The sequence below is a fragment of the Nomia melanderi genome, chromosome 10 (assembly GCF_051020985.1).
Source record: "Nomia melanderi isolate GNS246 chromosome 10, iyNomMela1, whole genome shotgun sequence".
Classification (NCBI taxonomy): domain Eukaryota; kingdom Metazoa; phylum Arthropoda; class Insecta; order Hymenoptera; family Halictidae; genus Nomia; species Nomia melanderi.
This window is the reverse complement of record NC_135008.1, coordinates 12,251,484-12,275,401: the sequence shown is the minus strand read 5'-3', so window position 1 is coordinate 12,275,401 and position 23,918 is coordinate 12,251,484. Positions and strand designations below refer to the sequence as shown.

General features: G+C 33.3%; 5 protein-coding genes across 15 annotated transcripts in view; 3 read left to right on the top strand and 2 right to left on the bottom strand.

The window, feature by feature from the left end:
* The first annotated feature begins 207 nt into the window (after nucleotides 1–207).
* On the top strand, nucleotides 208–4,493 carry LOC116428788 (T-complex protein 11-like protein 1). Of its 5 annotated transcripts, none has more exons than XM_031980901.2 (9): nucleotides 208–429; nucleotides 1,087–1,174; nucleotides 1,488–1,606; nucleotides 1,828–1,959; nucleotides 2,229–2,511; nucleotides 2,580–3,098; nucleotides 3,225–3,409; nucleotides 3,489–3,655; nucleotides 3,734–4,493. In XM_031980901.2, exons 4-9 carry the CDS (start codon nucleotides 1,838–1,840, stop codon nucleotides 3,976–3,978), a joined length of 1,521 nt encoding a protein of 506 aa, XP_031836761.1. In that variant the 5' UTR covers nucleotides 208–429; nucleotides 1,087–1,174; nucleotides 1,488–1,606; nucleotides 1,828–1,837; the 3' UTR covers nucleotides 3,979–4,493. The 5 variants fall into 5 exon arrangements, with proteins under 5 accessions (XP_031836761.1, XP_031836762.1, XP_031836758.1 ...); XM_031980902.2 differs by having other exon boundaries at nucleotides 1,061–1,174; XM_031980898.2 differs by lacking the exon at nucleotides 1,488–1,606 and having other exon boundaries at nucleotides 209–429.
* A 277-nt stretch (nucleotides 4,494–4,770) lies between these two features.
* Nucleotides 4,771–10,564, bottom strand: mle (dosage compensation regulator mle). 2 transcript variants are annotated; one of them, XM_031980883.2, is made up of 9 exons: nucleotides 10,324–10,564; nucleotides 9,759–10,254; nucleotides 9,265–9,311; nucleotides 8,949–9,190; nucleotides 7,220–8,861; nucleotides 6,763–7,130; nucleotides 6,425–6,694; nucleotides 6,076–6,321; nucleotides 4,771–5,994 (listed from the first exon to the last, which is right to left on the bottom strand). In XM_031980883.2, the coding sequence occupies exons 1-9, from the start codon at nucleotides 10,400–10,402 to the stop codon at nucleotides 5,644–5,646; spliced, it is 3,741 nt and encodes a 1,246-aa protein (XP_031836743.1). In that variant the 5' UTR covers nucleotides 10,403–10,564; the 3' UTR covers nucleotides 4,771–5,643. The 2 variants fall into 2 exon arrangements, with proteins under 2 accessions (XP_031836743.1, XP_031836744.1); XM_031980884.2 differs by lacking the exons at nucleotides 9,759–10,254; nucleotides 10,324–10,564 and adding an exon at nucleotides 9,414–9,689.
* A 115-nt stretch (nucleotides 10,565–10,679) lies between these two features.
* On the bottom strand, nucleotides 10,680–13,499 carry LOC116428786 (protein regulator of cytokinesis 1-like). Its single transcript, XM_031980896.2, has 2 exons — nucleotides 13,329–13,499; nucleotides 10,680–13,241 (listed from the first exon to the last, which is right to left on the bottom strand). Exon 2 carries the CDS (start codon nucleotides 13,215–13,217, stop codon nucleotides 11,262–11,264), a length of 1,956 nt encoding a protein of 651 aa, XP_031836756.1. The 5' UTR covers nucleotides 13,218–13,241; nucleotides 13,329–13,499; the 3' UTR covers nucleotides 10,680–11,261.
* A 138-nt stretch (nucleotides 13,500–13,637) lies between these two features.
* Dhps (Deoxyhypusine synthase) lies at nucleotides 13,638–15,725 on the top strand. 3 transcript variants are annotated; one of them, XM_031980903.2, is made up of 8 exons: nucleotides 13,638–13,968; nucleotides 14,069–14,248; nucleotides 14,324–14,598; nucleotides 14,655–14,873; nucleotides 14,945–15,137; nucleotides 15,220–15,323; nucleotides 15,386–15,511; nucleotides 15,586–15,725. In XM_031980903.2, exons 2-8 carry the CDS (start codon nucleotides 14,143–14,145, stop codon nucleotides 15,682–15,684), a joined length of 1,122 nt encoding a protein of 373 aa, XP_031836763.1. In that variant the 5' UTR covers nucleotides 13,638–13,968; nucleotides 14,069–14,142; the 3' UTR covers nucleotides 15,685–15,725. The 3 variants fall into 3 exon arrangements, with proteins under 3 accessions (XP_031836763.1, XP_076227469.1, XP_031836765.1); XM_076371354.1 differs by having other exon boundaries at nucleotides 13,647–13,985; XM_031980905.2 differs by lacking the exon at nucleotides 13,638–13,968 and having other exon boundaries at nucleotides 14,077–14,238.
* A 373-nt stretch (nucleotides 15,726–16,098) lies between these two features.
* Nucleotides 16,099–23,918, top strand: part of Eip78C (Ecdysone-induced protein 78C) — a 182,576-nt gene continuing 174,756 nt past the window's right edge. For 3 of the 4 annotated variants that reach the window (XM_031980841.2, XM_076371191.1, XM_076371192.1), the window contains exons 1-2: nucleotides 16,364–16,416; nucleotides 22,320–22,402. Coding sequence is in view for 1 of the 4 variants with exons in the window: in XM_031980842.2 (XP_031836702.1) it covers nucleotides 16,325–16,416; nucleotides 22,320–22,402 (175 nt within the window). In the remaining 3 variants the exon portion in view is untranslated. Of the gene's footprint in view, nucleotides 16,417–22,319; nucleotides 22,403–23,918 lie in introns of all 4 variants that reach the window. The other variant, XM_031980842.2, reaches the window with a different exon arrangement.

Sequence of the window (23,918 nt, the reverse complement as noted above, 5' to 3'; positions counted from 1 at the left end):
ATGTTTTTATTTTATTAGCGGATGGCTTTAGCGATAAAAAAATAATTCCTTAAATTTTATTATTAATGGTTTACATTTTAGAAAAGTGTCATTGCAATAAATTCCAAAACTATTCAATGATGTATTCTCTACAGTAAATATTTTGAAAAACTGTAATTTATAAAATTTGCGTACTTTCGCAAATAAAAACAATGTGTGTATACAGAGGACACCACTGTTTTAAAACATACATATGAGTACCTAACTTCACTGTTGACCATCAACCTAAAAAGTCATATTTACTTACAATATACGTAGTATACAGTTCATTGATATATGGAATAACTGATTTTTTAACAACATGTTTTGGATATAAAATTATGGATAAATATAACATATGAATATGAATCTTGTGATAAGTATCCAAATATTGGTGACACATTAGAATAGGTAAGATTTCATTTTGTGTGCTTCAACTTTCTAATGAAAGTGTTATTACGTCGTTATAATACTATTAAAAATTGAAAGTAGGCAAATTTGAAACAGGTTTATGAAATTATTAACTTATTCGGTAAATAATGTGTTATTAAGATGTGCTAAGATTAAATACTATTTAATTTGTTTGTTTGTAAACAAACAGATATTTGCATAATTAAATTGCCTGAATTGCTTAGAAAAGCCAAAGTGTACATTAAGATAAAATTATTGTGCGATTTATAAATATTGATAAATTCAATTTCCAATGTAATTTCTTATTCTTTAATAAAAGTATTTACAATGTATGATAATACAACACTTTTATTCTACATAAATAACAAATTCAAACTGCTAATTCCTTTTATTTTTCATTTAGCTGACAATTTTAACTATTTAATTCTATGTTTATAGGCTATATTATTGTTTGAAATATATACAAGAAAATAAATATTGAGAATTGTAATATATATCTTATTAAATTTGTAATTTAAGTAACATATAAATATGAGATATGTTGTTGATTAAGATTTTTTATAAATCCTTTAAGAACAAGTAGGAAATGTAATTCTTGTATGTAGATGTCTTATAGATGTTCTTTTTATAGACAAAGTTTGACCTCTTTCTGTTCAGTAACCAGTGCATTCAACAGCCAGCTGCTTCTGAGTGCAGATAATGTTGCAACAACATATTTAAATTCAACATTAATTATGCCAGATAGGTATGTCTACTATATAAATATTCAAAACTATTTAATAATACATCAAAATATTTAAAAAATACATGTTAAATACAATATAATTTATTGATTGTATAATTATGATTTTATTAAGAATGATAATTGGACTTTTGGATATACATTTATATAGGATATACATAAACATAAGATACATTATATTTTAAATTGATTTTGTTAGCAACAGAATTTCTGGTAGTCTTTTTACTTTTAATATTGTAATTATGTATTAATAGAAAGTTTTTGTTTAAAAAATGTATTATAAATTTCATGTTATGAAATAATTTTTTTTTAATAGATATTTCGTGTTACACAGTTAAATATTGGTTTATTAGGAATATATTTTTTATCAGAGGTGGAATAATTTGGAGCATCATTCTATATTGTTTTTTCATTACTCGCAAATATCTAAGATTGGTAATGTTATTAAATGTTATTCTAATTATTGTTATTCTAAGAATGTTATTCTCAGCTATTATTTCTAATATATACAATAATTATTTTAAATGTAAAATTATCTATGAAAGCTTTAGTTTAATAACTTGTTACTAATATATTCTAGACCAACGTTAATTTACTGTTCATAATTTTTAGTAGGGCTATAAAATGTTTATATAATAAGAATATATAATTTATAGAAATCTGAAAATGGAAAATAGTGAAGAAGAAAAATGCAATGTAAGGTGTAATGATGTAGATGCAGACCCCTCTACATCATTCGATTGTCAGTCTAAAACAAATATTAATACTGGAGAAGATATCAAGAAAGGGTAATTGTTTCAATTATTTTACTTAATTTTGTGATCATTGGTTGCAAAGAAGCAAGATACTTATTCTGTACAATAGAGAAATATAGTTGTCACGTTTAACAATGAACACATTTTATTTTTCATTTAAATGTTCATGCAATGTAGTAACAAATTTCGTTTGTCATTTAAAGGCGCTTTTTGCAGTCAAAAGATTAAAACTTATACATTATTAATAAATATTGTATAAATTTTGAAGTAACATTATTTATTATGAAATTGATATTGTCTAGACAAAAGACACAAACTTGTATGGTTAATGCATCGCCACCAAAATTTGTTTCTCTTGAAGAAATAATAAAAGCTGCTAATGGTATGAAGAATATGGCTCTAGCTCATGAAATTGCAGTGGATAAAAATTTTCAACTTCAAAAACTTGAACCTGAAGATGGCACATTTCATCAAAGAGTAAAAGAAATCATGCACAAAGCATTTTGGAATCTATTAAGCGAACAGTTAGCCGAAGAACCTCCAAATTACACACAGGCATTGGTGTTATTAAAAGAAATTAAAGAAGTATGGTTACAAACCATATGAATTTTACATTAAGATGCACATTTGTTTATAATTTTCATTTTTTATAGATATTGGAACAACTGGTATTTCCACATCATGCAAAAATTCGGGAAAATTTAAGAGAAGTGCTTGATATAGATTTAATTAAACAGCAAGCAGAAAAGGGTGTTTTAGACTTCCAGCATTATGCACAATATGTTATTTCAATTATGAGTAAAGTGTGTGCACCAGTAAGAGACAGCATGATCAGAGAACTTAATCAAAAAACAGATGTTATCGAAATATTTAGAGGTATAATGGAAGTATTGCAACTAATGCGACTTGATTTAGCAAACTTTACGATTACGATGATGAGACCAAATATAGTTGCGTTAAGTATTGACTATGAAAAAGCAAAATTTGCTGAGTTTTTAAAAATCAATGGAAGTGATTTAAAATACACGGAAAGGTGGTTATTAAGGCATTTTGATCCTACAAAGATTACAGGTGATCCATCAGATATTAACTCTATACGGCAGGCTACACATTGTATTTTAACTGAAGCATATCTGGATCTTCTGGATTGGGATTTTAGTCCAGATGCAGAAGTATGTTTGAGAATACATGTGCATATATTGCAAAAAAAAAAGAAAACTGGAACGATGCATACTTTCTATTTATATTGCTTAAAATAGTAATATAACAGATTATCTTTTTTTTAAATATTTTTTCAGACTTTGATGCTAGATCAAGGTAGACTGTTAGAACTTCGTGATAAGACCAATAGATTAAGTATTATCGGTGCTGTTATATTACTAGTAAATAATACAGTCGGTGAAGCAATTTATGGAGTATCCAGTTTTAAGAAGAATATAAAGCAACACCTTAACGTATTGTTGGAGTCTGTGCATTCAAATAAGTATGCATATAAGAATATTTAAATATAGTTATAAATGATAAAATTGTACAGTTCATTAATTTTATGAATTTATTGGCAGAGATTTGGAAGGATTAATGTTAAATATTGTACTACAAGTACACACAGATGTAAACACGACATTACAACAAATTGGTGCTGCTCAGTTATCTGCAGAGTTAGAAACATTATTGGAAGGACAAATATTAGAGCTCGTTAAACCAGAACATAAAATTCGGCATCTTATCAGTAAATATTTCACAGAAATTTGAATAATCATGTTATATTTATATATTTTAGAATTATTTTTTAATTTTTATTTTTCAGGTTTAAGAATTCGACAGTTTTTGCAGAAAATAATACTCTCTCAATCAACAGCACCACAGCAAGTGCCTCCAGGACTTTCTTCCCTTCAAGAAGAATTGACTGCTATAGTAGCACAGTTTTTAATTCTCATTTCTCATAATCGAATTGTATTCGGGGAGTATTATCAAGAAATCGTGACTAATGCTTTACTAAGAAAGGAAGCTGATAACAAGGATATGAGTGAAATCCATTCCATGGAACTATAAAAAAGCTGCAATTTTAAACTAATCTTTGTGAAGGGGACGTTATTGTTACATTCATTAAATAATACATTAATTGAAAATAAGCGATATTTGTATCTCAAAGTAATTTTTAACTCATCTTTATAAAGTGATTTTTATAATGAAAAGAAAAATACTTATGGATAAAAATGTAAAATAACAAAGAAGTGTTTAAACATCAATGTAAGTTATAAACGATTTTAGTAATTCAGTATTCAAGTATGTAGTTTACATGAGAATGTAAGAGGTTATAGTTAAATACGTAAATGCTAATTGGTTTCTTTGTAATACAATGTACGTAATGTTTTTAATACAAGTTAATATTTCACACATAAACTAACGATATTCATCTTTAATAAGTAATGTAATTATTTGCTACAACTTTCCATATTTGGTGCTTTAAAACATTTTATTCCAAAATGTTACATGTACTTGAAAGAAAAATGTAATATATATATATATTAAATAGTAATATATAATAAACATGAAAATTAAATCAGTTTATAATGAAATTTTATTCTATTTCTGAAGAGATTTGTATTTTGATGTTAAGCTTTTTTTACAGAATATGTATAATAGCATAATGTTACCATTGTGCATTATTTTTATATATGTATAATAATATTTGTTAAATATATATTTTGAAACAAAAATATTTTAACTTTTAAAATTTATATTATAATTTATAATAAAATTGTAAAAGTTCATATGCATTTGTAGGGTTTATATTACGTGAATAAGTTTTTAAGAAAAATATTGAGTAAAATAATACTTAAACATATGTGAAAGTCTTTTATTCAGTGTTCCTTCCAATGATGAGTAATTGGATTTGTCAGGTTTTCGAAAGTATAGCCGCGCCTTGCCTGTGCTAGATTAGATACATGAGATTAGATATATTTATTAAGTAGGTATGTACATAATTAGGCATTAATGATATCAAGTATGCAGTACATAAATACTATTCTATAATATGTAAAGCTTTATTTGTACTATTATTTATAGGAATAATACAATTCATGTTTTAATCGAAAAACAATGTGATTTTAGAAGATATTGTAAAGCATAAATTCACATAATATGCTACATTATTTACTCCCATTTTCGATGTTTTCGGTGTAAAGAAGAGATTAGTTTTGTTTACTTAGTGAACGCTTAGTGAACACTTCTTGAAAGCAATAAGAGAATGAATTATTTACATATGAAATTTTAAATTTCTATGTACTTTAATACGTCTTTAGGGGAGCATTACCGATTTGTAATGTATTCCTAGTGAAGATCAGTCTGAATATGATTCATAAAATATATTCAACGCATTTTCACGAACATAACATGGGAAATATAACAATTTTCATTTTCATTTGTAAATAATTTTATCTCCATATTTGTTGGTGGCACGTGTTCAAACATTCGAATAAATAAATGTTGATAAATCTTAACATTAACTAAAAATCACTATCAAAAGAAATCTCTTCTTATATAAAAATATATTGTATTACTGTAAAGTTCATCCAAACATCAAAAGCAAAAGTATTATTAAAGTAATTATTGTGTTGCCAAATAGAAAATAACATACATTTAAATATAATACGTCAATTACATATTACACTCAATTTTCACTAGTTTTAACTGAAAGGTTATTTAAACCTGCCATTAATAAAGACCGCGGAAACCACCTCTTCCACCCCAGTTTCCGCCACCTCTTCCTCGTGAATTGTAACTTCCGTAGCCTCTGTTCGCACCACTTCGGAAACCACCGTAATTATTATTTCTTGAGAAACCTCCCCCGTTGCCATTATTTCCATTTCCAAAGCCACCACCGCGAGGAGATCCACGAAAACCACCAGTTCCTCGCATCATTTTCGCAGCGCTACTGCCATCCGAATAAAAACCGCTTAAATGTCCTCTGGGTGGTCTTCGCGATTGGAAACCACCACCTGTAATCTGATCCAGTTCATAACGACAAGCATTCATTCCACACAATGTCTTGATTAAACTTAATACCTGCAAAAGAGAATAAAACGTTTATATTCACATTGTTTGAAATTGAAGGTATTATTTAGATATGTTATCATAAAATGCTACTTTTTCTTCATTAGGAGTTAGTTCCAAAATAGTTTCTGGTTCTTTTGCAGCCTTCACAACAAGACCTTCCAATGCAGGTCGCAAAGCCACTATTGCGGCTGCATGATTTGGATTCATGTCTAAATTAATCCAGTTGTCTAGTTTTACTACCCCATCAATGTATTCAACTTTTCGAGAACCGAATAATAATAAGTGAATCGGAGACACCATTGTTAATTGCTTGCAAGAAACAGCTCTTGTGCGAATCTACAAACAGAAATAAAATATTAATGTCGAAATATAAGAAAAAGAAATATAATTCCAATATTCCAAAATATAAATTCAAAAATGGCCAAAACCCAAGGTTTACCTTCTCCCCAAACACAAAGAATGGAAATGGAAAGTTTTGCTCAAAATTGCTACAATTCACTGACGTTTTATGGATTAAAGCTGCTTTAGATTCGGTAGTAAGAACTTTCCTTTTTTCTTTATGATAACAAACATTTGGATAAAGACCCATACATAATAAAGCAGTAACTGTATCAAGACGCACATCAGCGCCAGCTTGATAATTCAGTGGTGTAGGGCACAAAGTTTCCTCCGGAAAACCAGCACTTTGTAAAAGCGCTTGTAACTGGTTCTTTAAACGAAAAATATTATACATACGTTGTTTTCAAATGAATTTAAGTAATAAATACTAAAACTTACTTTAGCTTCCCATGTAACTCTCAATGTAGGCATACTCAAGTTTTTAGAATCGCAAAACGCTTGTTCTGCATATTCTCCACCAGTCCTAGCTTCTTCCCAAGCTTGGAATGCATGTAACATCGCCACATGATCACTGTATCTTGCACCAGCAAACCATTTCTGTTGAGTAGTTAACCGTTTGGTATCAGGACCCATGTTATATACCTCTGGAAATGTTGTACTATTCGCCGCCATTGTAGACAAAGCATCACCGACTCGGAAAATGCAACCCAGAATCATCATTTTACCTAAACGTGGTTCTATAGGTAAACGGGCCAATATTTTACCAAGTGGGGTTAATTCATCATTTTCGTCTAAACATTTCATTTCTACAACAAAGATCAATCATTATTTCAGAATTTTAGGTATCAAGAATGTAATAAATAATATCAAATTTTTTTTTAATTAAAATACATACCACGTAATATGACCTCCGCTTCAATTACGGCATCTATCGGTGGTGGTTCAATGGCTTTCGACAAAAACTTCCCAATGCTACCTAATCGCAATAACTTAATACTTAACGCTAACTCGTGTAAAGGTGTTCTGAACATTTCTGGTGTCATGTGTTCATCCATTTTATTGAAACGTGCTCTGGAACATAGATGAAAGCAAAATCCTGATCTTACACGACCCGCTCGTCCTTTTCTCTGTTCCAAATTTGTTTTACTAGCCCACACTGTAGCGTAATTTGTCATATTATTGTGGGAAGTAAATAGCTTCATTTTAGCTTTACAGGAATCTATTACATAGACCACGTCATTGATAGTAATCGATGTTTCAGCTATGTTCGTAGCTAAAATAATTTTTGTAATTCCAGGTGACACTGGGTCAAAAACTTTACGTTGATCTTCCCTAGGTAACTGAGAATGCAATGGTATAATTACATAATTCGATCCTCCGTAAATAGGATGTTGTTGTAAATGTTTCATTAATGCAAATATCAAATTCCAACCAGGTAAGAAAATCAACACAGCACCAGGAATACCTTGATCTTTAATGTATCTTAGCAGAGCTTCTATAAGTTCAAAACTTATTTCTTTTTCACTAAGCTGTGCCATGGCATTCTTCGTTTGTATACTATACTCCGCACTAAGTACTTTATTCAAATTTTCATCAGGTTCACCATCCGTTGGTAATTCATCCGAATCTCGATTTTTACGTTTCTTTGTATCCATAGGCGGTACAAAATTAGTCAATTGTATACAATCTTCTAGGTAATACTGTTGTACAGGATAGGCTCTGCCTGGTATTTCTATGACCGGGCAATTATTGAAATAATTGCTAAATAATGTTGTATCGATCGTAGCAGACATTAGAATAATTCTTAAATCTGGATACATGTGTATCATATCACGTAGAACTACCATAATGAAATCGGAATTAACATCGCGTTCGTGAATTTCGTCAACTATAACGTGCGATACACCCCTCAAACCACCTTCTAACTTCCTCAAAAGTACACCCACAGTGCAAAACATTATACTACCATAAGGTCTTGGCAAGCAAGATTCAAATCGTACGGAATATCCAATGGACTGGCCCAAACTTTCACATCTTTCTATAGCAACACGATCGGCTACAGATACGGCAGATATTCTTCTAGGTTGTGTAATCGCAATACTACAAAATGCACCTTGACCTGATGCGATATAATCATCCAAAATAAATTGGCATACTTGTGTCGTTTTACCACATCCTGTATTACCTCTAATGATGATTATAGGATTCTCATTGATACAGGTCATTATTTTGTTTTTCATCGAAAAAACGGGTAATGTAGATCTTTCTTTAATACTCTTTTGTAGATTGTCGTCTTGCTGTATTTTTTCACGTTGTTCGTGCTGCAAATCATCTGATAGTTGTTCTAAAGTCATTGTGGCTAATGGTCCCTCATCTATATTACAACCAGTCCAAGGATTCCAATTTTGTTGTGGTGGAGACCAGCTTACTACACCAGCAGGTTGAGGTACAGATGAAATAAAATCATCCAATACTTGATTAGTTAATAAAGATACAGCAGGTGCAGATTGTCCATCTTCTTGTTTTATGAATGGTACCTACATTATAAGGTTATATGAATGTTAGTAATTAATGGTAGATGTCAGTTTAGTATATAAATGAGACCACGAATATATGCAATGTACCTGATTCAATTCTATCGAAACAGGTTTTACGTTTAAACTCGATAAAACATCATGAATCTGATTTTCCAACTCTGGTGAAATTTTAACTGGATATGGTTTGATTTGCTCTGCATCTTTATTTTTTTTTAGAGTACCACTAAACGCTTCAATAACACCAAGGTGATATAATTGTCTTACAAGAGATAAAGCACAACTTTTCGAAGCTGTTTGCTTATTTGAACCAGTTTCACGACCAGTAACATCTAGAATTTACTTATATTGAAATTTGTTATAATAAGTCAGTTGTTATAAGTGCTTGAACAATATAATAACCTACTTCTCCCAAGTTGTTTTACGTAAAATGTCATTTCAGCCATAAAACTCCTAAGAAAAATGTACATCTTAATTATTAATGTTTTATGAATATTTATATGTGATTGTAATATATACTTTATAGATGAAAATGATAACATAAATTCAACTTACCACTTGAAAATATCCAAGACCATATTGGAGTACATTATAATAAGTTTTTATGACTGATCGCACCAAAACCGTTATTGAATCGTTTCAATAAAAGTTTTGGTTAAACATTATCTTCATCTGTGCACAAGAGAAATCAATTTTTTCTCTTGTACCAGCATTGATTTAATCAAGTAGTGTACTCTAAAATGGTCTTGATCAATTTCAAATGGTAGAAAAATCGCTTATGCGATTGCTTCATTTTGCGTTGGAAAAATCTTAATACAATTAGACTCATAATGTCATGTTTTAGCAGTGATAAATCCGATCCAGTGCAAAAATAAACAGCTACATTGATACAACCCATACCTCGTATGATCTGGGCCAAGTGGGGTATACTTGTAATCAGCATTGATTTTATTAGATTGCATAAATTGATGAAGCTTTGATTTAGCATTTTCTATAGTCCAATTTCCATGTATTCCAGAATTTACGTCAACATCTTCTGCATCTTCAACTCTTTTTTGATCTGCTATTCTATCCATGTAAGTATAATTCCCTTGACCGTGTTCATTGTAAGCTCTATATGCTTGACCAATATCATTAGGTCCCATTCCATCTTGAAATACAGATTTCGATGGGCCATAAGATTCTGAATCAACAGGCCCAGTGTCTCGTGGTTGAATAGTGCCTGCATCTTTTGGAACATCATTCGCATTCACATGTCCGGTACGGACTAAATAATTAACATAATCTCTAGCTGCATTGCCTTGAGAATCTTTTTTGTTAGTTGAATTTCCTGCACCCACATAATCAAATCCAGATACACGTAGTTCACATAGAAATCGTTGTCGATGTTTAGGACCTAAATAATTATTCCAATTTATTAAATATATTCAAATATTCAAGTAAAATTGTATATGTAAGAATATACCTGTTGGTCTCACATCAAATTGTGGTTCTCTGCCATGTTTTGCACACCATTGATGAAAAAAAGACTTTATATCGCCCATTTTAAGACTTTAATAATTCGATTAAAATGCTACAAGTATCTTTATTTGTTTAATAAAATTAATATAACCTACATACAAACTCAACCTACAAACAATTTTTTTGTTCGTATAGCGTCTACCGGAACCGGAAGTATTAGCGAATTTTATGCGTAGTACGTATCTTTGCCACCATTGATCAGTTTTGTATATATATTATATATACGTAAGTAGGTACCTACATATATGTGTACCTATATATGTATCAAAATTTATACAATGTTTAATAACTCATATAAACTTACGTTATACATTTAAATGTATTTTTAAATTAATCGAATAACATTTTAAGTGTTACATATAACTCAAATCAGATAAAAAGGATTATTATAATAATTATATATAACGAAATCGTGCACTTACAAAACATACGTTTCATTATAAACTTACTACTGTGATTGATTACTATTTAATAACAATGCATTACCGAAGTAGTTTATAAGACTACATATTAAGTGAAATTTTATTTACAATGTGACCCTGTAGATACATTAATTTCTTTATGTAATTATAATTTGTAATACGACATATATTAATTAAAGTACGCACATACAATAGATCGCAATTAAATATTAAAACATGGCAAATGTATTAACAAATTAGCAATATACATACAAAAAGCAACAATACATATTACTATCCATTACAAGTACATAATACATAATTATCATATTTAAGTGATCAAATTTGATTAAACAATATAATTTCTAAAGCATTACTTAGTAATAAAATAAAAATATATAAAGAGTATGTTTTTGACAATATATCAATATATAAATATTAGCAAGTACAAGAGTTTTTTACTTTCTACTTCAAAACAGTTTTAAAATATTATGGGCAGGTGTGTTGATACTGTGGCTAATCTCGCTGATTGTACAAGTCTAGGACTACGCGGTGATTTGTGTAATTGTGTTTGAGATAACTTAGGGGTTGTGGTAATAGGTGTTGTTGCTGTTGGTATATGTTTTCTTAGTGGTTTGGCAGGTGTTCGTATTGGAGTTTTCATTTTTGACTTAGCTGCGTTCATTAATACTTGTTCTGGTAATAATGAACTCCGAAGTTCTCTTCTTTCTTCTAAATGTTCTTTAAACTGGCTGTAAGTTGTATCTGTTACAGCTGAGCTTTGAGATGTAGAATTTTCTTTTTTACTATTCCTTTTAATAGCTTTATTTTCAGATTGTAACAGTTTTCTAGAGACTCGTCCACTTCTCCTTTGTTTGGATCCACCAGCTTTTATACTCAAATTTCTACGTTTTGCTGAGGTATTGGGAGAAGGTGTGAACAATAGTTTCCTCTTTGAAGTACTCAGCGGTGTATGACGACGAGTACTCAATATACCTGGTGTTTTCTTTGTTGAACTTGAAGCAGTCTTCTTAGATGCGCTTAATGTTATCTTTTTAACTGATTTATCTTTTGCCTCCTTCCTAGCCTTTTTTATTATTTCTTTTTCTTCATTCAGGTGTTCCCATGATTCTTTTAATAATTCCTCTATTGACATACCGTTAACAGTAAACACTTCTCCATTTATACTTTCATATTCTTTTATTAAACTCCTTAACTGATCTTCAATTTTTGGTAACTTTTTTTGAATTGTTTTGCGCTCTTTTTCCTCCATTAATAATTGACCACCACGATTGTAAAAGCGATCAGGATCATTTGCACGTTGAAAGAGTTCCTTCATTTTTGACCATAAGTTATCCCTTTCTTCTAAAAGATCAAATATAGATTTATTGGCAGCATGAAAGTCTTGCAACCTTTTTATTTCGAGTTCGTGTAAAGTAAGCATATCTTCTGTGTATGTTTGACAATGAAAGTAGCTAAATTGTCTTCTTTGTTCTTCGCTAAATTTACACAGATCCCATAATTTTACTAACTCTGATCTTATTTGAGATATGAATTTTGCAATATTTTGTTTTCTTTTTTCTTTGCACCTTTCCAATTCTGTTTCTAATGCATTTATAGTTGCAACGCTATGTCCAACGTAACTGTTAAGAAATGATTGACAAATCCGTTCAGGTTCATCAAGATATTTCCATAGAGCCAGCAACTCTTGTTTAACACTTTCTACATATTCCTTTGCCCTTTCCATTTGATGTTTAAGATCATCTTTAAGTTCCCGTAATTTAGTCATGTTATTACTGCTAAATACAAAATTTTCATTGCTTTTATAAACTAAATGTTCAAAATTTGTGGATGGTGAAATGCCTAATTCATCCATCATTTTTACAATTCCTCTACGCATTTCTTTAAAATTAGACTCTAAACGATTTTTTTCTGCCTCTTGTGTTTCCAAATAAAGTTTAAAACTGTTAAGTTCCTCCTCGGAAGGTAACTTTTCCTCAATTGGTACTGGTTGAGTACCTAGCACTTTGCAAAGATTTTGTTCCCTTGTACGCAATTCTTCTAAAAGTGCCAATCGTTGTTGTTTGCAGTATTCTAATTTATGTAAATCAGTGCGCAGCACTTCCTCTACTGTCTTCAGAGGTAAATTTTCATATCCATTAACTTCTACGTTTGTTCCCATTTCTTTGCTTAATATAGAAACTTGCTCCACTAATTCTTTAACATTGTTTAATAATATATCCTTTTTCTGTTGCGATTCGTGAATCATATCATGTAATAAATCGTTTATATGATTAAATGCCTGTTCACAATATATGGAACGAGCTTCTTCGGTAAATCCTATATCTTCCCATATCGAGTGTAATGTAGACAATGCATTTCGAAGTTTTACAATGGTTTTCTGTATTATTGGTTCCCATTGAGATAAATCAGCCATTATACTTTCCTTTTACACGTTTTACTGAAAATAATAGAATAAATAGAATAATTTATATGAAACTGTATTTCACTTATTTATGTATTTATGATATAGAAAACGTGTACACACCACATAAAACAGATATGACCCGTCAGGACACGATTGACCGTTGTTCTTTTGAATTCATATTCTACAATGACGCCACTCCAGCCACTCGTACCTGTAGCTTTCGCTGCAGTTTCATTACATATCCCATAAAGCTGCATCTCTCGGATTGGTTGAGTGTCGATAGCCAATAACATCACAGAAAATTAAATGTTTAAATCTGTTAAATTATTATCCACAAAAATTAATTGAACATTTTTCATTAATTATACTATTTTATTATAATATATTGAATTTATAACTATGCAATTTTATATTCTTTTTTGATCAGGAAATTGTAATATTATACAGCTGTGTATCGCTACTTGCATAGTAGTGTTAAGGGTGTTAAATTGGCGCCCGCGGGCACTCTAGTGACACTCCCCTCACGAAAAGTTACCCTCTCCATATTGACTTTTACCTGTGTGTTTTGGGCACTATATATAACTGCTCACATACACAGCTCAGATAGCTCCTTGGAAAATGTAGTGGAACGTTGTTTTTCGAGTTACTAGCCTGAGGGGAGTAAGTTATACATCTCTGATGTATTTAAGTAATAAGTACTGTGTGCTTAACAATAATATAAAAAAGTATAATTAATTTATGTAATTACACGATGTGTGTCGTAAGTAACAGTTTATAGTTACGTATTATAATTATTTTTAATAATGTGTCTTTTATCAATATCTTAAGGTACTGCTGTTAATTTAACATTTATATTTTAGGTTATACGTATTTTGTAAATACCGCGCGAAGAAACATAATATAAGAAGTACGATTCAGACAGTTAGAAAATAAAATGAATGATAATAAAGAAAATTCACAAGACACTGTTCCAGAACTTGTAAAAAATGCCGTATTAGTACATAGTTCTGATCTTCTTCTAGGAACACCTGTAGTGAGAGGTTTTCATCTTACTGTAATATAAAAAAGTGTTTGATTTTAATAAAAACTAAAAGCTGAAAATAATTGTTTTGTAGGATATGACTGGAATAAAGGAATCGATTATAATGCTTTACTTCAAACATATAAAAATTCTGGATTTCAAGCAACAAATTTTGCATTAGCAGTAGATGAAATTCAACGAATGTTAAATGCCAGAAATATCCCTCTTAAACATGAACAAATTGATAATTTAGAGGATGATGATTTTATACGGAGGAAATCTTCATGTACCATATTTTTAGGGTATACATCTAATATGGCTTCTTGCGGAGTTCGAGACACTATAAGGTTTCTTGTACAGCATAAAATGGTTAGTATATATACTGATAATTGTTATTAACAACTTTAAATAATTTTATCTTACAGGTTGACTGTATTGTTACTACAGCAGGTGGCGTTGAGGAAGATTTGATAAAATGTTTGGCACCTACATATATAGGGGATTTTAATTTAGAAGGAAAACGCCTTAGAGAACGTGGCATTAATAGAATAGGGAACTTGTTAGTACCTAATGACAATTATTGCATGTTCGAGGATTGGGTTATGCCTAAATTAGATGCAATGTTGGCTGAACAAAAAGAAAAAGTATATATTTAAAAGTAAGAAGCCAAATATTTATTTTATTAAAAATAATTATTTTAGAATGTCATTTATAGGGAACTCTGTGGACACCATCCAAAGTAATAGCTAAATTGGGTGAAGAAATTAATGATGAATATTCAATTTATTATTGGGCTGCAAAAAATAAAATTCCAGTTTTTAGTCCAGCTCTAACAGATGGAAGTCTTGGTGATATGATGTATTTTCATTCTTTCAGAAATCCAGGTTTAGTCATAGACATAGTATCAGGTATTAATATAATACAAATTGAGGTCTTCTTTTAAAATGCTAATAAGAATAAAAATATTATCTTTCTATAATGTTGTTTTAGATTTAAAACGTCTAAACACAATGGCTGTGAAAGCAGTCAACAGTGGAATGATTATTATAGGTGGTGGTGTTATAAAACACCATATTTGTAACGCAAATTTAATGGTAATATAAAAATCAGTAGAAAAAATCAGTGAAATCAATTGAATAAATAAATTCTATTTTAGAGAAATGGCGCTGACTACGCTGTTTTTATAAATACATCATCGGAATTTGATGGAAGCGACAGTGGTGCTCGCCCAGATGAAGCTGTTTCATGGGGAAAAATTCGAATGGACGCGAAACCAGTAAAAGTAAGAATACATTTAAATTGAAGTGATGTTTTTCAAGAATAATATTTACTTAATTATCATTATTCATGTTTTAGATTTATGGAGAAGCAACATTAATCTTTCCATTACTTGTAGGAGAAACATTCGCTCGACGATATCATTCCACAAAACAGAAAACTGTGTCAGATGTTTAACAAAAGAATAAATAAATATATGTCATTCATAATAAATGAAATATTCCTTTCATTTCTTCCATTCTAAAAGTTCCACCATCCCCTACAAAAATACCTTATCTATAATATCTTATCAGTTGTGTCTTCAATTGCTACTTATAGATGGCAATTATAGTTTATTCTATTATTCCATTTCTGTTCAAACATTTCTACGTAGATTCTAAGAATTTAAATCATAATATTTGATCACATTTATTACATTTGATTAATCATATGCTATTCAAATAGTTGCAGCTTCGATAACGGCTTTAAGGAGCGGCGCCTGCGCTACGGCAATTTCCTTGTGCGGCAGGTGTCGGCGGCGCATATTTCCAGGCGCTCCACGGTGGTTGTGAACGGTGGGGGTAAGGTCGGCTGTCAGTTGTTTTCCGTAAGTCCGCGCTCGTGGACGGGCGCACGAAACCAACCCCCAACCCCTTGTCAAGCTCCCCGTACTTTATGGTTTCTGTCCCCGTGGAATTGGACGTCGAGAGGGCCGGCGGGCCAGACAAATCAACCACCCTCCACACGCCGTTCCTCCCGTTCTCATTCTCGTTACCGTTGTTCAAATAATTCTTCGTTACCTTCTGACGTTCGAACCGATCCGTCATCGTCGGTATGAATGATGATGGACGTGGAGGAAACCAATACCGCCTCCACCGCGAGTTCCTCACCAAGACCCTCCAGTCCTGCAGCAGACTCGACTTTCATCAGGTAAGGGGATTAGAAATCTCGCGATGACGGTCGCAGGCCGCTGAATTTCAATCCACGGAACGGAACATTGGAACTACCCTAATAGGCCCGTTCAACAGTTGTTACTGGAAGTGCTTGTGGAAGTTGTCACTCCATTATCTCTGTAGTCGTTGTTTCTTTCTCTCACTAATACACTTGAAAATACATATGACTTTTTGGGGGTTGTATATAAATATCCTTAAGCAAATATAAGGGATATAAATATACAAGAGGTTCAGTGGAAAAGTACTGCAAGTACATGGTTTTATAAGAATAAGATAAGTATTGGAAACAATATGCAAGAGATGTATTCAAATTATTTATTTAGGAGCAAAATGGTTATTTGAGCATTTTATGAGTAGGTACAGTAACGTTTGCAATTAGTTTAATTTTCCCCTTAGTTTTCTTGAGTTGAAGATTCTGTTATTTTCACCATTTTTTATTGAACTTTTGAAATATGGTGATTGTAGTACAATAGGGTTAGGTTCACCGAAATATTTTGAATGTAATGGCGCCATTTCTTAACAAAGACAATTAACGGTTATGTTACAATACATATTTTTTAGAATTCTTCTAGAATCTTATTGTACAATTGCGAATGTAAACGTATGAATATTTTAAAAAATTGTTAACATTCATATCGTTAGTTTCGACGATGTATAGATTGTGAACAATAACATAGTGCTCTTAGAGAATAGACCCGCTAAGAAGGCCTGTTCGTATAGTGCTTGTGTTGCCAATACTGAATGCAATTGTACGGATGTCATTTAATAATGCAAACTTTAAGAGCATCGCGTCTCGCCCCAGCGTTTCAACCTTGCTTTTTATTCAAGGGGGTTAAAAATACAAGTGGTGAAACATAACGCCATCAAGGTCTGTTGATTGATTTCTTTCGAAACAGATTTTCGTTTACGTGTACATACCGATTTTCAAATTCAATAAATAGATATATCAATCTCTTTATTATTATTACACTGCAGATATTTATGCCAGAACACGTTTTAAACACAATCGCCTATTTTCCGTTATTACTCGTTTCCTACTGCAAAATTAATTTCTTTCTTCCAGTTTCGCAGGGTTCGCCGCTATTATCCGTTGAATATATTATAACAAGTTGCGACGATGCGTGAACATGAGTGAAAACAGCTGCACGAATTAATGCGCAATTTAAATCCAAGTACAGTTTTTCCAGCTGGGATAGTCTGATTCTTTAGGGCGATTTCATTTATTGTTGTTTACATAAACATTCTGGACACGCCTTTGCGAGCGGTAAATCACATTCACGGTTTACAGTGCGTGAATAAAGAAATTTAATTGAATACATTGTGTGAAGACAGGATTAGGCAAGCTGGTTTCAGCATAAAGATCACGCGCTCCTTTCTTGCACGGTTTTGTAATGTACCCACCAAAATGAAAGTCGGATGCTCATTTTAAATGCATTAAAATTGCATGAGTCAATGGAATATATGTCACATACGCAGGGAACAGTATTTAAATTCTTTTTAATATTACAGATTTATTATTCGCGGTTGCTATTTAATGTTTATTGTTTCTATACTCGATATTTGATTTAATGTGTTTAATTACTGGGTGCCAAATATTTAGAACATAATACAATATTATTATATACTTATCAACAACTTCTAATCTACACAGTAACTTTTTTATTCGTCAGTTTCGTTAGAGTAATTATTTCATTTCTTTATTCGTTGTTGTCATATTACGTAAAAAGTTGTTGCTGATAAACACGTTCACACCGGTGCACAGCGCGGCTAAGGTAAACAGAAGTTAAAAATTCGAGTATTGAATTCTTTAGCTCAGTGGTTTCCTGACAAACATTCTCCGTTTCTCACGTATCTGCATTTGTACTTCACATTCGCGGTTAAATATATTTATAAATGAATAAAATTTAATATTTTAAAAACATCTTGGCATCATCTGTAGCATTGGTTCACACTTGAAATTTTAATAGTGACCTTTAAAGAGCTTCTTAAGGTCACTATAATGTCAAACAAATGCAACCATTCGGCTCTATACTTTAAATCTCTCGTCTGAAACACTGTTCTGCATCACTCATACTTAAGTACTAGAATTTTGTCCAGAAAACAGGCGTCTTGTCGTACAGTGCAGCAAAATTGCATGGTGCACATCTTTGCATCGCCAGGTAAATGCACATCTTGCGACTCACCGGTGGGTCACGCCGGCGTGAACGTGTTAATCGATCTACTTCTTCTCCTCCCCTCCTTCGCGTGTCCGCCAGACGCGAAATCCATTCTTTTATCTTGCTGTGCCATCTCTGCTTGTTCATCGCGCGATCTTTACTTCAAACTGGAATCCTCTCCCGCAGCTCGAGGGATGAATGCGTTTACGGTGTCGCTAATTTCTTTTCCCTTTTTACGCGACGTACTTTCCGTCCGAGTATATCGCGCGAGATTCTTTATCTTCATGCATTCTCGCGGAAAGTGTAGCAACCACTCATTACGGTCCTCTATTATGCTTTATTAGTGTGGACTAAGACAGTCGTCGCCGGCTCTCGCGTTTTCTTTAACGGTAGATGCAGTGAAACTCCATCGCGAGATTTATCTGGGGTTTGCGGCAGATTTATTATCAGACCGAAACAAAAGCTGGTCCAGAAGTGGATCAGAGAACATTACATAAATAGAAGAAGTTTGTTCGTCGGAAATATTTAGTATTTTGAAAGCTCTCATCATCGCGCATGGTGACGTTACGTCGGAGATGGATCAATTTTGCAAGAGGAATTTAACTACGAAGAATAAAATGTTTTAATTTGATACTTTAAGTGTATGCTTGAAGTGGTTCTTGTCAATTAAGTTAAATTGAAGGGTGAGATATTATTGACGTTGGATAGTATTATATAAGAATGAGCTCAATTGCAGAGGCAGAAAGAGATTATAAATTATTTTGGTTTCGTTTGGACAAGACAGAAATGATATGAATCGTTTTGGAGCTGGTATTAGTACCAAATAGTAATGTAATTCTAGAATGGTATTATCACAATGCCGAACTAGTAATTAATATTCTTTGTTCCGACAGTAGCTTTGTAATTCATTGGTAATCGGTATCTTCGACAGTACGATATTATTAAACCACTGAATACATTATTGGTGAATAGAGAATTAAATTTAATACTATATTTCTGAATATTATTAGGTTAGTGCGTTTGAAATATTGATTTTTCATGACCATGTTGAAACTATAAATGTTGTTAGTAATATATAATATTTTACTATTTCGACCAAAAATTAATAATTCATTAAATCATTTGATTACATTGAAGCATTTTGATCTTATGTTTCTGAATGCATTTTGTAATCTCTTCGCTCGTTACGAACTTAATTAAGATATCATAAATAATTTTTACAATATTCCTATTACGAGATATTATATACATATCTTAGTGTTTATTATTAAACGTTTCCCTTCTGTAATCTTTGCAATCAGGCTTTCTCGACCTCGCATCCAATTATAATCGCGTCCTGAAATCCATCGTAAACTGACATCGTTAGAAATTAATGGTCAATTCCTCTCGCGAGTGCAATTACCAATAGGATACAAATTGTTGAGTATAATGCCTTTTATTTTAGAAATATCTCCGTTAGCTCTGAAATTTCTTGAGTCTTTTATATGGGACTTTTCCTATTTGATTCCTTTATCGATGATATTCCAAGAGTATTCCGATTCCGGAAATTCTTGCTAAATACTAATAACTTAACATTTATCACATACCATTCAGAAGTATTTGTAAAACTTCTTTTAAAAGCTTAGAAAAATACTCTAGTATTTAGTCATTCGAGTATAAATCATTCCCTTTTAAAACGATTATCTCAACACTTTGCTAAAATTGCAGCTACTTTCACCCAGAGATCGAGTGACAAGGTATCAGTATCACTATAATTAGGGATAATTTATGCAAAGCACATGGTTCATATCCAAAAGCTTCAATAACGAAAGATGTATAATACTGATCCGTAAAAGCTGAAATTTCTACAAACACGTTGCCAATATCAAGCAGTGAAATTATACGGAGCAAATATTATAAATACTTAATTAATAAACAATAGAAAAAATTAACTTTTATTGAATCATAAATGTACATGGTCTAAGTTTCCTTGGCAACATTGCGATTTTCTGGTCAATCAATCTCGTCTGATTTACTCGGAAACAATCATTAAAGTCAAAATAATAGTGTATATTTGACAATTTCATTATAATCACCTAATTAATAAGCAATAGAAAGAATAAATCTTTAACGAATCATAGATGTATATTATCTAAGTTTTCCTAGTAATATTGCAATTTTCTAGTCTCGTTTCATTTACTCAAAAACGATAATTAAATCTGAAATAATGGTATTGGATGGGTTGACGGTTTCGGTCATGATCGCGGTACAAAGATTGTCACTCGATGATACGTACTTTGGCTTCCGAAATAGGATATCTATTCATAGAGGAAGGTGGGTTCCCCTCCAGATGCCAAAGGTGTCGATCCGTGTCCCATCCTCTTGGATCTATCGGTTATTGATGGGCCTTCGATCGCCTTTGAAGGAGTCTCAAAGAAGCCGGGAAAATATTTGCGCGAAGAATTTTCCGATCCGTCGACTCTCGGCGTCTTAGCACGAAAATACGAATAGGTCTCGGTTTGCGACGGATGACTATATTAAAACCTCGGTGTCATATCTTATCTCACCAGCGTCTAAAGACAGTTCCTAACTAACGATTCATTTAGAATTTTCCGTTTGAAATATTTTTTTACACAAAGTCTTGGGAAACCAAGTTCTTGTAAGTGTATAACATTTGTAATCTATTTATTAATGAGAAGGTATTATGAGGAATTTTTTAGTTTATCTTTTCTGCTTAATGCCCACAACCTATATTATTTAGGGTAAAATATTTAATGTGCATAATTGAATATTCATTTTTAACGGATTAAATTACTAGTAATCATCATACTACCTAGTAACACCGAATTTTCAATTCAGTTTATTCAGGGAATAGAGTATTCATGAATTACCAGGAAATGGAGGGTGGTTGCAAAACAGTTTGGTTACTGGATGCTCTCGACCTTAACCTGAATTCGGAGCTCATACGAACACACACTAGAATCAAAGGATTGTCAGCTGTTGATGCTTCCATGGTATCGGAAGAACATCTCTACAACATTGCTAAAAATATTAACTTAAAGTGTTGCAATGGAAATCATTATTAGCGTTATTGTTTAACAAATTCAAACACATACTTTTTTACTGCATTAAGTCAAAAGAAAGAGGATTATCGTATCGTTTGTGTTTCATATTAACGTTACAACATGTTAATAAAATGTTCAATCAACTAAGCAACCTGTGCATATATTTAAAATGCAACGTTCTCTAGTAATTCTCATATAAAAGGAGTCCAAACGAATCGCATTTCTTTCAACATCTGCGCCGCATTATCCTGAGAAATCGTGCGATTAGACCTCGGCCAATTAATCTTCGATTCCTTTTTCCCCGCTCGTTCATTTTCCATTTCGGCCGGTTTCAGCCAAATGCGCTCTCGCCGCGCAAATTGAACTCAAAACTGGGTCAACCCTGATTGCTCGGATCGAGTCAGGGCCGCAGTCAAAGGACCTCTCCTATGCGCAAACAGAGCCGCACACGATAAGGAGGCATCCGCGAACAAAATGATTCAGAGAACTGCGCGACCCTGAGTCGAGGACTCGGTTCGTGTCGATCTTGGACTACTTTCAGCTGATTTCCACTCTCTCTCTCTTTCTCTCTCTCTTTCTCTCCCTCTGTCTCTCTTACTCTCTTTCTCTGTCACCCTCACCCCTCTCGCCACCCGTTCCTCCCCCTTCGATTGAATACATAATAGATGTTTCCATTTCAGCGTGAAGAGGGAGCCGAGCACGGAAGAACCCAGCAGCCCTCTCGAGGCAACGAGTCCTGGTTCCATCCTGCGCAACAACAACGGTGAGTCTTTATTATAAATGATTTCGTCGGGTCCCTGGTCCAATTTAAGCTCACGACCGCGGCGGCTTGTCCTTGCCGAATGAACAGCGATTCGTTGCTTATTGGACTCGTCCTCGCCGCATTATTCAAAAGGGACGACTGTCCTCCACTTAATTTAATTATGATACAGAGTGTCGATACTGGGTGACGTTCATTTTGGAAATTGACTTTTCCAGAAGTGACTATTAATACGAATGACAATACCGTTTGACCTTTGGCGTTTGTATTTAACGAGCTGTACCAGATTCGAACGTTAGCCTTTAAAATTAATCACGCTGCCCATTAGTCTATCTTCATTCCAATTCGTTGCCGAAATTTAAACAATTTCGTGATTGAAGACTATCGCTTCCTATTAAATCTCTTAGATCAGTCAATCTGAAAATACATTTTTAGCTATTCTATTATCCTTCGCTTACGATATCTACTGTCACCATTCGCGAACGACACCCCGCGAATAAGCTCGACGAAACCGGAGTCTGCTGTGAACGTTTATCAGCCAATCATTCGCCAGTTAATCAACGAATGCTCGACAAACCCGGGCCCCCTTCTGACGTACGCCGCGGTTAATAACGTGGTCCGGGATTACACGAGGCACGATTTTGATTTATCGCGCGGCCAGTGAGACGTCGCGTCGGATCGCAAGCGACACTGGATAGAGACGATGACGAATTAATAAACGGCCCGCGCGCGTATTTTAGCCGAGCACGCGCCCGCCCGCGCGGACTAACAAGTGTCCTCAAAGCCCGTTCATCCGTGCTTGACACGTACATGCCCGGTACGAGCCCCACGACCCAGTTTACCCCCGAGGGAGTTTGGTTCCACGGAACGGTGTTAAAGCCAACGTTAATCTAAATCCAATCGCAGCCCCTGTCCTTCCATATATTCACGATAATCTTTCTAGCAACGATCAAATGGTAGGGGGAGGGGTTTAGGGTGGCCGACAGGGGTGGCAGCAGCGGAATCAACGGGAGAAGAGAATGAGAACCGCTGACCAAACCCGGTGGGATGAGACCCCAGCTGTAGCCGGTGTTGGATCGATTCAAAAGCGGCAGCAAAGCGCCCCACCCTATTATGTGTTTTCTTCAACCACCCCCAAACCCCTCTTACCTTTCCCCTTCTGCTATCCTAGCCATGCTACTTCTCACGCTAAACCCCCAACCTTGCTCCCACGTCGCTCTCCCTACACCCTCGACTCGCGTACCCGCTTTACCGAGCTTCCTTCCCGAGCCGCGCCACCCTGTCACCTCCCCTTTCCCCCTCCACCCTCTTTTCTTTACCCTCCCTTTTGTGCCGGAACGGTTTACGCCGAGCCGGAAGATCCCGGCGACCGGAAGTTCCGCTCCGGTCGCCTCGCCCCCGCGGTAATTGAATCCCGACATTTTTTCCTCCCCGAAGACCGCCTTTAACGTCGCCTCGAGTATCTTACCCCTTTCCGTTTGACAATGAAACATCGCTCGCCCCGGGAGAATACCCACTG